This window comes from Pseudorca crassidens, chromosome 11 (assembly GCF_039906515.1).
Source record: "Pseudorca crassidens isolate mPseCra1 chromosome 11, mPseCra1.hap1, whole genome shotgun sequence".
NCBI lineage: Eukaryota > Metazoa > Chordata > Mammalia > Artiodactyla > Delphinidae > Pseudorca > Pseudorca crassidens.
Window position 1 is genome coordinate 7,004,912 of NC_090306.1, and position 15,289 is coordinate 7,020,200.

The 15,289-nt window shown below is 43.5% G+C and overlaps 1 protein-coding gene across 3 annotated transcripts; it reads left to right on the top strand.

The window, feature by feature from the left end:
• Positions 1 to 2,956: 2,956 nt before the first annotated feature.
• On the top strand, positions 2,957 to 14,871 carry LOC137201597 (solute carrier family 2, facilitated glucose transporter member 3). 3 transcript variants are annotated; one of them, XM_067695640.1, is made up of 11 exons: positions 2,957 to 3,150; positions 3,271 to 3,353; positions 4,736 to 4,828; positions 5,370 to 5,530; positions 6,377 to 6,617; positions 7,074 to 7,236; positions 7,521 to 7,708; positions 10,460 to 10,564; positions 10,934 to 11,035; positions 11,647 to 11,850; positions 12,395 to 14,871. In XM_067695640.1, the coding sequence occupies exons 4-11, from the start codon at positions 5,484 to 5,486 to the stop codon at positions 12,605 to 12,607; spliced, it is 1,263 nt and encodes a 420-aa protein (XP_067551741.1). In that variant the 5' UTR covers positions 2,957 to 3,150; positions 3,271 to 3,353; positions 4,736 to 4,828; positions 5,370 to 5,483; the 3' UTR covers positions 12,608 to 14,871. The 3 variants fall into 3 exon arrangements, with proteins under 3 accessions (XP_067551741.1, XP_067551740.1, XP_067551742.1); XM_067695639.1 differs by lacking the exon at positions 3,271 to 3,353 and having other exon boundaries at positions 2,965 to 3,150; XM_067695641.1 differs by lacking the exons at positions 2,957 to 3,150; positions 3,271 to 3,353 and adding an exon at positions 3,360 to 4,315.
• Positions 14,872 to 15,289: the final 418 nt, after the last annotated feature.

Consider the following 15,289-nt stretch of genomic DNA (forward strand, 5'->3'; position numbering starts at 1 on the left):
AGGAACTTATATTAAGTCCCACTTGCTCAAGGAGTATTCATCTCAATATATTCAGCATACTTTTAGATTCCTGAGATCCAGCTGAATTCCAGCTGTTACTGTTTAAAAATATACATTGATAGAAGTGTTCTCTCTCCCTTTAAGCTGCTTAGCTTCCTTAAAGATAATTTTCTCAGACTGAGTTTAGCCAGAGAAAACAGGTTTCAGATCTCTCTCCCCTTCACCCTCCCTATTTTTCTACCAAACAGAAAATACCTACAGATTTCAGACATCTAAATCCTGACCCTCAGTATTGTTTCACTACACTGGTTTTACACAAGTTATTTGGGACAGGTATAATCCTAGGCCTTTACAATTATTTCATCTGTTCTTTCAATAAGTATTGGAAAAATAACTGTGTTCTGGAGTTACATTGGAACCTGCTCTGAGTGAATGAAGGGCAAAAAGACCTACTTTTTTACTTTCACTGGTGCCATTTACTCTTGCAAAACGTTAAGGAATAATTATTCTAAGGCAAGGGAGAGGGAGAAATAAAAGACAGTGATTTAGAGCCAAGAATGACATTGTGAGGGAATTCCCTGGCAGTCCAGTGGTTAGGACTCTGCGCTTTCATTGCTAAAGGTGTGGGTTCGATCCCTGGTCAGAGAACTAAGATCCCACAAGCTGTGTGGACAAAAAAAAAAGAAGAAGAAGAATGACATTTTGAGACAAATAATAAATAAAAGTCAAAGAATGGAGAAAAGACTCGCGTGGGCACATGTCGCTGTGAGGCTTCAGGGTCCAGCCTCCAGCCTCCTGGGGCTGCTGAGAACTTATGTGGCTGGTGGGACTGAGGAACCGAATTGCTAATTTTAGTTCATTTAAAATATTTTCCCGTTAAACACAACTTCATTGTTTTGATTAGAACGACATATTACTTTAGCTGTAGAAAACAGAGTCTAAGTGGGGATGTAAGATACACACGGGATTTCAAAGACTTAGTAGGAAAAAAGTAAACTATCTTAATAATTTTTAAATTGATTATAATTTAATCAATTATAGTTTAATATATTTATAAATCAATTATAATTTAATCGAACTCAAATAGTATTATTTTGGCTATATCAGGTCAAATAAAATAATTATTAAAATTAATTATTCTTGTTTCCTATGTTTTTCTTTTAAAAATTTTAATGCGGCCACTCAGAAAACTTAATATTACATAAATGACTCAGATTGAATGTTTATTGGCAGCGACGCCATACAGGATATTTTGTCCTTTGGCTGCTAAATTCAGTTGCTGTGGTAACTAAAGGGGCCTCTAGGCTCAGGGTTTCCTGGAAGATTGGGAGAGAGGGGGAGGGGAGGAATGACCTCAGGGAAGGTTTTTTTGGTTGTCACGTTTCACCCATCGCCAGTTCTCTCAGCTAACAATGAGATTTAGAAAGTATCCTCATTTAGTGGTTTCGTTTTGTAATATATAAAAATACCGAATCAGTATGTTGTGCACCTAAAACTAATATGATAATGTAAGTCAGTTATACTTCAGTTTTTTTTTAAAAATCCTCATTTCAGGAAAGACCACATGATGTGGTCTGTTTCAGGTCCAGTACTACCAGTTTGAATTCCAGGCTCCCAACCAAAACCCCAAGGGAAGGTGCACTTTCTTCAGTGGCTCCTCTCGCATAATTCTACCTCTTTACCGGCTTGTCGCACCCCACCCGCCCTTCCCCTGCAGGGCCTGCTAGGCTACAGATTAACAGGCATTAGGAATTTGACTACTGATGTTCCCCCCCAGCAAAGCCACCCAGCTCTACCTACGACGAACTCGTCCTCCTTCGTTAACTCTCACACGGGAGCACTTCTCTCTCCTTTTATTTTCCTTCATCTTCCTGTGCTCACAGTTTTCTTACCTGTCTTTCCTACTCAATCTTGCTCGCTTTGCTTGTATGGCTTAGAAATCAGATATTTATCTCACCCTCTTCTTTCAAGAAATTCACAGCCCAGAAGGAATAGGATATTGCTAATTAACTCCAGTTGTGTAAGAATCAGTTGGCCTCGTCCCTTTTTAATGTTTTAAGTGGCAGAAGGGAAGCACCATAAATTCCTTGAGGGCCAGGACTTTTGTGTCCTATATACTGATGAATCCGTCTGATGGGTAGTATGTGCTCCGCAAATACCTGTTGAACGGAATTTGATCATTTCCCTCTCTCTAGGTACTGTAAACCCGAGACTAGAGGCAAAATACTGCAGAATGGGTAGAATTCAGAATGGGTGGGGCATTGGTGAATGCCGTATTTTCAGGAGTTTGGATTGTGTCCCATGGGCAGCTGATTCTCTCCTTTCTGCTGCCCAGGAGAGTTGGTTTGGCTCCTAGACACTCAGGTTTTCTCCCAGGAGAGAGTATGCTCATCAGAGGACAAGTAGAGCCAAAAATTCTTCCAATTCTTCCTTCACTCGCTTTCCTTCTCTCAGACTGTCCTTCCCTCCCCTTCAAGATTGTAGACACAGCCTACAATCAAAGAGCAGCTGATAAATTCATAGGATTAGGAATAGTTTCAGTTTACACTCCGTCAACCAACGTTAACTCTCATATAGTAGCACCCACTCGACTTTCCTTATATAGATAGCGCTTATCCTCATCTCTTTACGGATTGATTCAGTTCTGAGCACTTGCGAGAGCAAAAAATAAAGTGTATCTGCCCTCCCTCCAGGCTTTTCTGGTAGCATTTTTGTCTGTGAAACTAAGAGGCTGTAGCTGCTCTTAGAAGAGGAAAGGAGGACGAGCTTCGGAAAAAAAAAAAAAAAAAACCACGGAGTAGGGAGGGTGGAGGATGTGGTTTTAAAGAGATGGGGGGGTGTGGTCTAGGGTGGGGGCAGAGCTTGAGGTCACAAAATTCCGGGAGGTCCGGAGATCACTGGGGGCGGGGGCGGGGTGGGGCTGGGGGCTTGTCGCCCAGGCTCCGCCCTTTGCGGAGCTTATAAATAGGTGCCCATCCTAAGGGTGCGTGAGGAGACGTTGGAGCGGTACCGAGGACCTGCCTGAAAACTTGCTGCTGAGAAGGACATTTTGGAGGTTTTGTTGGCTGGAAGAGGGGTCTCTGGAATCCCACTTCTAGATCTTTATTGAAGATTGAAAGGAATTAATTTAGGGCCATGGGGACAGCGAAGGTAAGAACGATACAGTTACTGGTTTTTGCTTGTTTGGGGTACGCTCCGAAAGGCAAGCCTTAATGGTGATGGCTGTGCTCTCTTCCTAGCCATCTTGGAACCTTTCCATTTCTTCCCCAGCCTGCAGTGCCACAGTTCCACCAGTTCTCTTTGGATGTCATTTCCTATAAAGGATTTATCCCTGTTTGATTCACCTTCCTGTGGTAGGGAAAGTCACCTGGAGAAGTTGTGTTTGTTTCTCGTTTTTTTTTTTTTTCTTTAATACAATTACAGGCTACTGAGAATGTGAGGATGAAACCGGTTGAGTGTTCAGGGGATCAGGGGCTGCTTGGTTGTGTTGATTACGAGTGTGGGTCTGAGAACCAGCAAGAGGATTTCTCTGGACGCCTTAGACATTGAAAGGACCTGGGATTTGTTGTGGGGCCTGGGTCGGTGTCCAGCCATCTGTTCTATGACCTATGGGATTCCCTGGATACTAAGGAGAGAGAATTCCAGTTGTCCTTCCTGTTGTGGTCGATTGTGAGTGCACAATATTTTAATGTATTATTGTGTTATGGATGCAGTATTTGTAGGGAGAAAGGTATTTTCATTCACTAAGGTAACTTACTTGAAAATAAAAGAAGAGAAGGGATGAAAAAGTGGGAAGGCCCTCAATAATAGTAAATGATGAGAGAAAAAGAAGAGGTTTTTACTAAAAGGAGAGGATTAAACAGAACGCGGTGCCCTGGCGGGGCTTCAGGGGTACTAGATGCCTGGGAGGCAAGGTCAATTTGGGGAACTGAAACTCCTGGCCTGCCACTGTCTGACCTGAGAGGGAAGGAGTTTAAGGTGAGGAGGGGTTGGGGTTCTCAGGCGTAAAAAGTGAGCTACCTTGAGGTGGAAAGTAAGATCACGCCCACTGGAATTATTCCCAGCAAGGTGAGTGATGACTGGGTGGATTACTGCACAGCCCCTCACAAAATGTCTCCATCTGGGGTTGGGCGTGAGCTTGTGCTCGCCCCCTGGTGGGTGGGTGGGGGATAACAGTACATTATTAAGTGAACGGGAAGAATTTCAGATGGGACCAAGGATACAGTAGGTTGATCCTGTAGATTACGTGATGCAGTTAAGACCAGCCTGGTGATGACGACACACCACCAGTACTCGGGCTTCTGTGGAATCTGGGGTACGGGTGAGCATACGCTGGATCTAGCTGTTTCCAGAGTCAATTGTTCTTAGCAATCCTAAGGCATTTTACTGTGCCCTCACAATTTTTTCTATTCCTGAGCACAGTTCTATGCTTGCTCTTACCTGGGGCTGTTTTCTGAATGCTTCCAAACCGACTAACCCAGTTATCTTAACTTCTCCCTTTTCTCAAATTCTCTTGCCACTTTCCCCAAGTTTACTCTGCATGCTCACCCATGTATTTCCAGATAAGCTCTTCAGTTCTTTCGTGTTCCTCATTCATTACCTAAATCGTTAAGTTTTTGTTGTTTTCATACCGCTCACAGGCTGAGTTCTTCTGATATATACATCTTCTTAATAAGAGGCAACCATCCATCAAGAGTTTTGACTGTTTCTTCTCTCCTCCCTCCCCCCCCCCCAGGTCACCGCCCCTCTGATCTTTGCCATCACGATTGCTACAATAGGCTCTTTCCAGTTTGGCTACAACACTGGAGTCATCAATGCTCCTGAGGAGGTGAGTGCCAGGCAGCTAGAGTTTGGAATAGGATAATTATTCCTTTAGGTAGTGTTTCCAGAATTAACAAGTTTAGACACACTTGGTAGGTAGCTTGGCTAAGACCTAGAGGGGGAATGATATTGGTGGGGGTCTATTTGAATCATTGATCAAGGCAAAAGGCTCAGGGGCTCCCTGTACCCGGGACTGTACCCATTCTTCCTCTCACCCTACGGTGACACACTTCCTTTATTATCTCTTAGGGGTTAGTTACAAAGTCTCAGGGTGAGAGGGTGGCTGGGATAGTCACCAAACAAGAGTACATCAGTACTACTACCTACTGGAATTTTCAGGACAAATAAAAAATTATTCTTTTCAGAGCCGGTAACATTAACTCCAGTGTTACCTGTCTCATCCATTGCCATCTATTTATTCCCTTGATCCGCTACCTAGAAAGTAGCTGTAATGCTGTTCTCGTAGGGAGGGGAAGATCCCCAATGTTTGTTTCTTTTCTCTTCCAGTTGTAACTGTCTCTTCTCCCACCAACCATTTTAATTTGCAGATCATAAAGGACTATCTCAATTACACTTTGCAAGAGAGGTTCAAAAACCCTCCCTCTGAGGTGGTACTCACGTCCCTGTGGTCCTTGTCTGTGGCCATCTTCTCCGTTGGTGGTATGGTTGGCTCCTTTTCTGTTGGACTCTTTGTCAACCGGTTTGGCAGGTATTAATACTTTTTTTTTTTTTTGGCTGAGTTGGGTTTTGGTTGCTGCACGCAGGCTTTCTCTAGTTGTGGTGAGCGAGGGCTACTCTTCGTTGCTGTGCACGCGCTTCTCACTGCAGTGGCTTCTTTTGTTGCGGAGCTCAGGCTCTAGGTGCGTGGGCTTCAGTAGCTGTGGCGTGCGGGCTTCAGTAGTTGTGGTGCACGGGCTTAGCTGCTCCGTGGCATGTGGAATCCTCCCAGACCAGGGCTTGAACCTGTGCTCCCTGCATTGGCAGGCAGATTCTTAACCACTGCGCCACCAGGGAAGTCCCAGTTTGGCAGGTCTTGATCAGAAGCTGGGCAAGGAAGGGGTCTATACTGGTTGCATTGAGGACAAGAATTGAGGCTTAGAGCAGGGAGGTGAAGATGCATTTGAATGAGAGAACCTCAAATTCCCATCAAGGGAAAACTAGTCCCACAGATTGCTGGGCTCCAACCCAGATTCAGGCCTAATAATTACTCTGGGGTAGGGTGGGATAATTTTAATTTCTAGCAAATTTCTAGCTGATGCTGTTAGTTTGTGGACCACTTTGAGAACAACTGGCCTTAAAGTGCTTGCTAAAATTCTAGCCTACAGCTAGGACGTAGAGGGGAGAATCTTAAACAAATTCTTTAGGTGAGTGTTATGCATACTGAGGTGTAAGAACCATTGATCTTGATTATCCCAACCAGATATGTTCTGATACTAGAAAGTGGAAAAATTAGACCAAAAGATATGTGAGCCTGGAGAAGAGTAGAATGATTAGGAAAGAAGGGGGGGATCAGGTCTGTTTTGCTAACTTCACTTGTTTTTGTTTAATCTTTCAGGCGCAATTCAATGCTTATTGTCAACCTGTTGGCCATCGCTGGTGGCTGCCTTATGGGGTTCTGCAAAATCGCGGAGTCATTTGAAATGCTGATCCTGGGCCGACTGGTTATTGGCCTCTTCTGTGGACTCTGCACAGGATTCGTGCCCATGTACATTGGAGAGATATCTCCCACGGCCCTGCGGGGGGCCTTTGGCACTCTCAACCAGCTGGGCATCGTTATTGGGATTCTGGTGGCCCAGGTACTCTAGAACTTACTGAGTGTTAGTTTCACAACTCATTAAATGAATTTACATAAAGAAGACAGTCAAGAGAATGTCTGGCACAGAGAACTGTCTTCAATATCCTATGATAAACCATAATGGAAAAGAATATATATTTCTTTAAATATATATATATATATATATGCATAACCGAATCACTGTGCTGTACAGCGGTAATTAACACAACATTGTAAATCAACTATACTTCAATTGAAAAAAAGAACGTCTGGCACACATTCAACTATATATGTTTCAGACATTAATTAATATTACTATAGTTCACAGACAGCTAAGGAAGCAGGCAGGGTAGAAAAAGTAGAAGAGACTATCTTTTCCCGTGATGAAAGAACAGATGATCTTCTGAACATTTTTTTAAAATCAACTTGTAGCCTGTACAGTATGGAATTTATAGTATTGTCTTTGTCTGGTTTCTAGATCTTTGGTCTAAAAAACATCTTGGGGACTAAAGAGCTCTGGCCGCTGCTCTTGGGCTTCACCATCATCCCAGCCATCCTCCAATGTGCTGCCCTTCCATTTTGCCCTGAAAGTCCTAGATTCTTGCTCATTAACAGAAAGGAAGAGGAGAGCGCTAAGGAGAGTGAGTACCCTTCACGCCTTCACTGTAGGAACCTTAGGCTTGTGGTTTGTTTTAGGATGAGGACATTGGATCTGGTTTTCGTCATCTTTCCCTGTCTGATTATGCTTAAGTCAGAAACTTGCAGCCCCTGAAGGATGGGGTGAGAAGGCGAGTTAAAGCCAGATGCTGGTTGAGCCGCCAGATGCAGGGCTCATCTGGGCGGCTTCTTCCCATCCGTCTCATGGGGAAAAAGAATTCGGGACAGCGCCTTACCATTAACCTTTCCTCTTCATGCTTTTCACCAGTTCTCCAGCGATTGTGGGGCACCCAGGATGTGGCTCAGGACATCCAGGAGATGAAAGATGAGAGTATAAGGATGGCACAGGAAAAAAAAGTCACTGTGGTGGAACTCTTCCGAGCCCCCAGCTACCGACAGCCCATCCTCATCTCCATCATGCTCCAGCTCTCTCAGCAGCTCTCGGGGATCAACGCTGTGAGTGCCCACTTGTCTGTCAAACGTGTCCTACAATATTCCACTTAAAACACCTGACCAGAGGTGAATAGCGTTGGTTGCTCACCTTCTTTTATATCCAGGGGTCCCTCACAATGCTTGCCACAGAGCAGCCTCTCAAAACATGCTCTTTACCCAGGTTTCCATTTCGTTTTTTTTTTTTAATTTTTTCATTTTTATTTGTTTATTTTTAAATTTTTTTGGTTGGATCTTAGTTCCCCAACCAGGGATCAAACCCATGCCCCTTGTAGTGGAAGCATGGAGCCCTAACCACTGGACTGCCAGGGAATTCCTATTTCTTAAAATTATCTATAGTACATGTTTTCCATGTGGAAAGATGAGAGAATCAGCTAAAAGTTTGTCACCCTTAGCCTTGGAACTTATAGTTAACGTTTGTCCTCTTCCAGATTTTGTTTTTAATATACAGAGTATCACAATTTGTCAATTTTTATTAATCCTCTTTCTTTGACCACTCATTTTAAAAATTTTCAGTCCTCTTTAACTCTGATCTGTCTTATTACACGATGTTATCAGTGATAACGTAAGCCATATAATCAAAGCAGATCTGAGAGTTGATATACCTTGGGTTTTTCCCCAGGACTGTACAATTTAAAACCAGTGTACAGCCCTGGGGAGCAATTAGGAGGTGTGTGGGCACACAGGCAACCTCAGAGTGAGCTGGGCTCATCATTCTCTATATTTTTTGCAACTTAGAATAGTGACTATGATAGTTAAGCGTGAGGCAAAATGCAAGCTAGCAGTGGGCAGGTAGCCATTGTGTTCTATGCAAAAGTCAGCTTCTGCTCTTGGGTTCTGGTTGTGGGCAGAGAGGGCATTCCTACACCTATCCTTCTGCGGATAAAATATTTGGATATGAAGAACACCCACCCCGTCCCCCTTCTAAGTACTGGTTCACGCCCTGAGGGTTTCCCATCGTAATGTGATCAGGGTGATCAAATCGTTTTGTGACAAAGCGTTTTGCAAAACACATGATAACTCAAAATACAAAGTTTGTCCTTAGCCTTTTCTGCCTAACGCACCACAAGGATACTTGTGTTTGAAATCGCAGTGCATCTCCTGAGGACTCAGAGGCTGTCATATCAGACCTTGGGAGGAAAGATAGTTTGAAAAAGCCTCTCAGGTGGTTTTGATGGATATCAATCTCCAATTTCCACATTTGAAAAACCACTGTAATTCAAATATACTCTCAAGACTTTCCAGAACAGCGAGGCTGGGACTAGAGTGAGGTGTCCAGATACAAGACGTGTCCTGAGAAGGACCGCCTTCTTCAATTCTATACCCCAGGCGCCTGCTTGCCTCCCCCGAGTCGAAGCCCTGCAAAACAGGATCAGAAAAAGACCACCCCGGGAAAGTTACAAATGATAGACGAGTGCTCTGCTGGTAGGACCTACCCATCGCCCAGCCCCTATCTCCGCCCTTTCAGGAAATGGTGTGTGAAAGTCAGTTTTCCAACCTACCTTTGAACAAAGGATGTTTTCTAATTTCCCTTAAAGGCAGAGGGGGTAAGAGGCTGGATAGTGTTTACCCAGCAGAGTAAACTGCCTTCAGGTAAGATGATGTGGCCTAGCTCCATGGCGCCAGGCAGCAAGATTTTACTGTAAGAAGTTTGCTTGAGATGAGCATATAACGTGTTAGGTTTTTGACATGTGAGCTTTTATATAAGGAAGAGAATTGGCATAGCTGTTCATCTCTGGTTTTAACTGTTCAAACGTCTTTCCTCACAAGCTTTATATTATTAAATATTCTTCGATTTTTTTTTTTTTTTAATTCCATGCTTCTCTCCTAGAGCAGCAGTTTTCAATGAGGATGACACCCCATATCTCAGTTTCCAAGAGCTCAGCCTGAATCTTATTTTGGAAAATATACATAGTTTCTATCTTAGGTTGTAGGGATTTGAAGACTTGTTTCTGGAGACGGTCACTCCCATTGTCGAAGCATATGTTCATCAAAAAGTCTGATGAATACTGGCTGCTACGAGGGCAGGTACTCTGGGTGAAATCATAAACCCCTAAACCAAACCTGAGGGACTGAGCCATCTAGATCCTGTTCCCTTGTTATCTTGAGGTCTGAGACCAGTGTTTTGACATCTCTTTAGCTGTGGTAGTTGCAGCAGCCCTACGTATTAGCACAGTGTTGAGCAAATAATAAAAATAGTATACATTAAATTGTAGTTTATTTAATAGTGTCTATTCAATTAAAATAATAGCTGGTGTTAGTTTGTAAAACACTTGCAAAGACCTAGTCCCTGGAATTCCAGCCCAAGTTCTGCTTCTAAATCACGATCAGGCTGAGGTTACTCTTCAGTTTCTTCACTATCAAGTGGAGACATCAATGCCTGTCATTGTTGGTCGGGGTGGGAGTTGGAGTAAGTCTATTGGAAAAGTGTAATTGAAAAACTTAAGGGGACTTAAGCCTTTATATGTAAGTTACTAAAGTAAACTTAAGGAAGAGGCTAAATGGAGCAGTAAGAAGAAGCATAGTTAAAAGGAAAAAAAAGTGGAAATAAGTAGCTAGAATTGAAGACGACTGAAGAAGAGAATAGAGATAAGATAACAGAAGATCATTGTTTGCGGAAAAGATACCGTGATTGAACAAAATCCCTGGGAAGTACTCCTTAACTTCTGGGACTTTTCTGAGTTGATTTTTTGGAGGGTTCCATGTAACTGCTATGCACAATTGTATTTCACAGTTGCATCTTTTGTTCCCTGTTAGGTGTTCTATTACTCGACAGGAATCTTCCAAGATGCAGGTGTCAAGGAGCCGATCTACGCCACTATTGGTGCAGGCGTGGTTAATACCATCTTCACTGTGGTTTCTGTAAGTTGGATGTTTTGATCATTGTTGAGGTGGGAGAAGAATTCTTGCTACACACGTTCAAGGATGCGTTGCATGTCCTTCCACACCCCCCTTCCGTCATTTAGTTAAACTTTTTCTCCTTTAATTCCTTTTGGGGGAAAAGGGCTATTGAATGGGTAATGGGTAAGACAGTCTTCACTCTTCAAACACATAGGGAATGGATGGGCAAGAGGAAGTATAGAGGGGATTCTGTAGGGTGCTTTTAACTTGACGCTGGAAGAGAGCAAGTGTAACTATAGCAGGTAGCCTGCTGTTCGTCAGGCAGGTTCCAGAGCTCATATAGTTGTTTTCATGAAAGGGAATGCAGATATTGCTTTTTTATTCTTTTAGGTGTTCCTGGTAGAAAAGGCAGGGAGGAGGACGCTACACCTGATAGGCCTCGGAGGGATGGCTTTTTGTTCCGTCCTCATGACGATTTCTTTGTTATTAAAGGTGAGTCTTCTTTGCGAAGGAAGGGGGTGGGAAGGGGGTGGTGTGGAAAGGTGAGGGGGTGGGTAGTTGAGGTTTGGAGATCATACAAATGACATTTGGGAGAGGCAACATGCCCAGAGTTTTAAGACAAGTGGATTAGCAGAGATAGATGATTAAATTGCTATAATCCCTATATCTATATAACATATAGTTTGTAAAATACATTATCTCACCTAATTCTTAAAGAAACCTTGAGGTCATTATTCCCCTTTTACAGCTCATAAGATGGTCTCAGTGCAGAATGACACTTGTGATCACACTGCTAGGTTTCAAAGACCCGAGGCTTCTAGGACTTCCCTGGCGGTCCAGTGGTTAAGACTCTGCACTCTCAGTGCAGGGGGCACGGGTTCAATCCCTGGTGGGGGAACTAAGATACCCCATGCCGTATGGTGAGGCCAAAACAAAAAAAGAAGAAAGAAACAAGGACCTAAGGCTTCTAGGTCCAGTAACTCCTTTATACCGCGGGACGGAAGGAACTTTTCATTATCAGTCAGTGCTCATCTCTGGGGAGCTGGATGCTGCCTGGGGCCTGCTTTCTCTGATACTAACTTTCCTTTGTTCCCTTCTCGTAGGATAATTACGGTTGGATGAGCTTTATCTGTATTGGGGCCATCTTACTCTTCGTGGCCTTCTTTGAAATTGGCCCAGGCCCCATCCCCTGGTTTATTGTGGCTGAACTCTTCAGCCAGGGACCCCGCCCGGCTGCCATGGCAGTGGCTGGCTGTTCCAACTGGACCTCCAACTTCTTGGTTGGACTGCTCTTCCCCTCAGCTGCAGTAAGTAACCTAAAACTCACCCAGCCCATCTCGAGACCAGCGAATACACAGTTCTGCCTAGAAACAGAATGGTAATAATAAGCCTTAGGATTCCAAACCAGTATTTAAAATCCATCATCTGGCTTAGCCTTAATGGCTTTATGATGTTGATGATGAGGTGGGTTCTATTATAAGATGGCCTAGAGCTGATTTGTTAAGTAAAGGAACCAGCCGTGGACATCTAGAAGGCATTCCCAGTTCCCATGAGTCTTTCAGAAACCCAGATCTTAAAACTCATAATCAGAAGGCCTAAAATAACTCAATAGGTATTTGGAAACGGCTAACTTCAATGACTCGGAAAAGGAATGACAAAAAATTGCAGAGAAATATAGTAAGCTACCAATGAAATCATAAACAAGTCTCTGAAGAAACCTTACTGTCTTCATGAAGTCTTAGAAGGGTTATGGCTTCAGGCCCATTGGAAATAACGATTGCGAGGGAAACTGGAGTTTATCAGCAACCAGATTTTGACACCGACTCTCCTTGTTTTGTGGCCTTTCCCTAGTTCTATTTAGGAGCCTACGTTTTCATTATCTTCACGGGTTTCCTTGTCATCTTCTGGGTCTTCACCTTCTTCAAAGTCCCTGAGACTCGTGGCAGGACTTTTGAGGAAATTACACGAGCCTTTGAAGGGCCGGTGCCAGCGGGTAACCGAGGTGAGAAAGGTCCCATCGTGGAGATGAACAGCATCCAGCCCACGAAGGACACCAACGTCTAAGCAGTGCCTCCTTCCCACCTCCCTCCTGTCATGAAAAAGCAACCTCTCCCTAAGCAGGGGAGAGACCTCATCAGGTTGTAACCCAGGACCGTTTCTGAATGCTGCTACTCAATTCTTTTCTCATCCCACACACCCTTGGGCGCTCAGAGGATCCCAATGCTGGGGTTAGTTGTTATCTTCAAAGGCTTTTAAAATTTTCATTTCTTGGACAATCTCTTCTGTTCAGGAGAGACCAAGGGAACCTGCCTTCATTTCAGGAGGGATTGGCTGCTTGGCATATGACAACTCTGCCAGCTCCTGCTCCCTTAGGCTCTACTATTGCCTCTCGAGGGCATCTAGGGGAGTGGGCATGAGGCTGCAGTTCCTCCGACCTCGACTTACCAGGAAGCAGATACACGTAAGAATGTGGAGGGCAGAGAGGGATTCCATAAGACCGTCTTCCTCACTTCCATACGGCTCTGCAGAGCAAACTAACTTGAGTTTTATTTATTTGATCTTCTGGTTTTATTGCATAAATATTTATTTTTGTAAGTATAAAGTAATTTTACCAAATAATAAAAGCATGAGGAAATTGAGGTTAGAGGGAGGTGCTTAAAGAGGTTATGGGGGGAAAAAAAAAAAAGAGGTTATGGGGTGGAAGATTTAATACCGAAGAGGTTAGGGTGCAATAAGAAGGGACAAATTCAGGGAGAAATGTGACGCATTGTTGGAGGGTGTATGACGTGGTGTGTGAGGTTTGCACGTTGCCTCTTAACAATTTCTGTCCTTCAGGTGAAAACTCAAATCTCAGAAAAGTCATGTGCCTGTATGAAGAAGCTATTAGTTCCTTTGGAACTTTTTCCTTTGTTTAAGATTATATGTAGTATTACTTGAAATCTAGGATTATCACTAAGATGGGCATTGTAGTTAATGGTAGTTGATGGGTTCTAATTTTGGATGGAGTCCAGAGACGGGATGGTTATTTCTAGAAATCCTCTCTCCCCTCACTGGACCAAACGGCTTCTTTGTAGTGAACTCACTTTTTTTTTTTTTTAATACTCCTATCATCTGGTGGGAGAGCCTTCCAAATGAACAAGCCAAAATATTGGTTCTTGGTAGAGGTTTGTTATTTCTTCAGTTTGTTCTTTAGAAGATTTTAGATGTTGATTTTTATTTTGTTTTAAGCCATAGCTTTAAAAGAATTCAGAGATGTGCATAGCTACCTTGGAATTTGTAACCTCAGCTCTGGGAGAGGATTTTTCCAGAAAGATTATTATCCAGTTGAAGTATGTTGTTACATTAGGGTCATCTCATGCTCATTTATGTCTGTTACCATGTCAAGTTACCCTTGTTACCATGTTACCATAGTATTATGTCAAGTGTCCTTCCAGGGACTTGAACCTTCCCACAGACCACACTTGACAGTATGCGTGGATGTGCAGTGGAGCCCACACTTGAGCGTGAGTGTATGTGCACTGTCACCTTGCTCTGGGTGGAAGTAGTTTATGGGTAACTTGTTTCCTCTATGTTCCTAAGGCCCCCTTTTGGATAGAATGTCGATAGCACTGCCTCTGCTGGGTAGAATTTGAATCTATGGTTTTCTTTCAAACTTTAGAGTTCAGTCTTACCTGGCTGCCTTTCCTTTTTGGAGAGGAAGGGGAGAACTCCCTAAATTTTGAGACTGAGAGTGGAGGACTCACTCCATGCTCCGGGACTCGGTGCCTCTGGGGGGTGCTGGAGGGGAGTCACAGGGGAGAGGGAGGCATTCCTTGAAGGCAGTAAGAAACAAACTGAAGCTTCTAAATTCGGGGCGGTTCAGAGAGTTAGGTGAGATGGAGGGGTCTACACTTGCCAGAGGCCATGGACACCTCCACGCCCATCCAGTTACCCAGTATTTTTAGAAATGGAGATTGGGCCCTTCTTCCCTTTTTCATATGTTGCTTGATCTCCCTCTCCCTCTTTGGTGCTTACATATTTCAGGCCCCTTAGCCAAACCCTTGCCTGTTGCCAGGATTTTGGTTCTAAGTTCTCACCATTCCCTCTGGTCCTTGAGCCTTTGGATAAAAACTCACAGAGCCGTGGGGTGGGGCTCTGCTGGAACGGCTGAGTTTCCTCTAACTGCACCTCCACTCTGGCTCCTCAGAACCAGTGGCTCGGCAGTCATGCAGTGTGGAGGTCTTCCCATTTCTCAGTGACCAGATTGTGAATAATTTCCAAATGGATTTTCTGTTATTGTTACTATGGTTCTTTGTTTTGAAATAAAAATTCTGAATGTATATATAACATCACAGGCTTGGCTTTTTTGTTTTGTTTCGGTCCTTCCTGTGACAACAAAATCAGCTTTAATCCCAATGTGGCCACCCAGTACCTGTTGTAACCTTAAGTAAGTTTCTTCTACGAGAGTCTCGTACAAATGAAAACAGCAATACTTGTTTATTATGCAGATGAAATGGAAAAGCCTTAGCGCATTGCCTTGCATACTTAATAAATTATGTTGCTTGCTTTCCCCAGTGAGAATTCTTCTGATTTTTCTCTTATGCTCCTACCTATTTCCTTTCTCCTCCAGTCTTCAATCTCTAAAATTCATCCTACACTGATGTCAGGGCATCCATATGACATATACATATACATTTAAATCACTGTCCTGCTTAAAAATTCTTCAATAGCTTCCAGTCGACTACAGGAAAAACAGTCCCCTGGCTT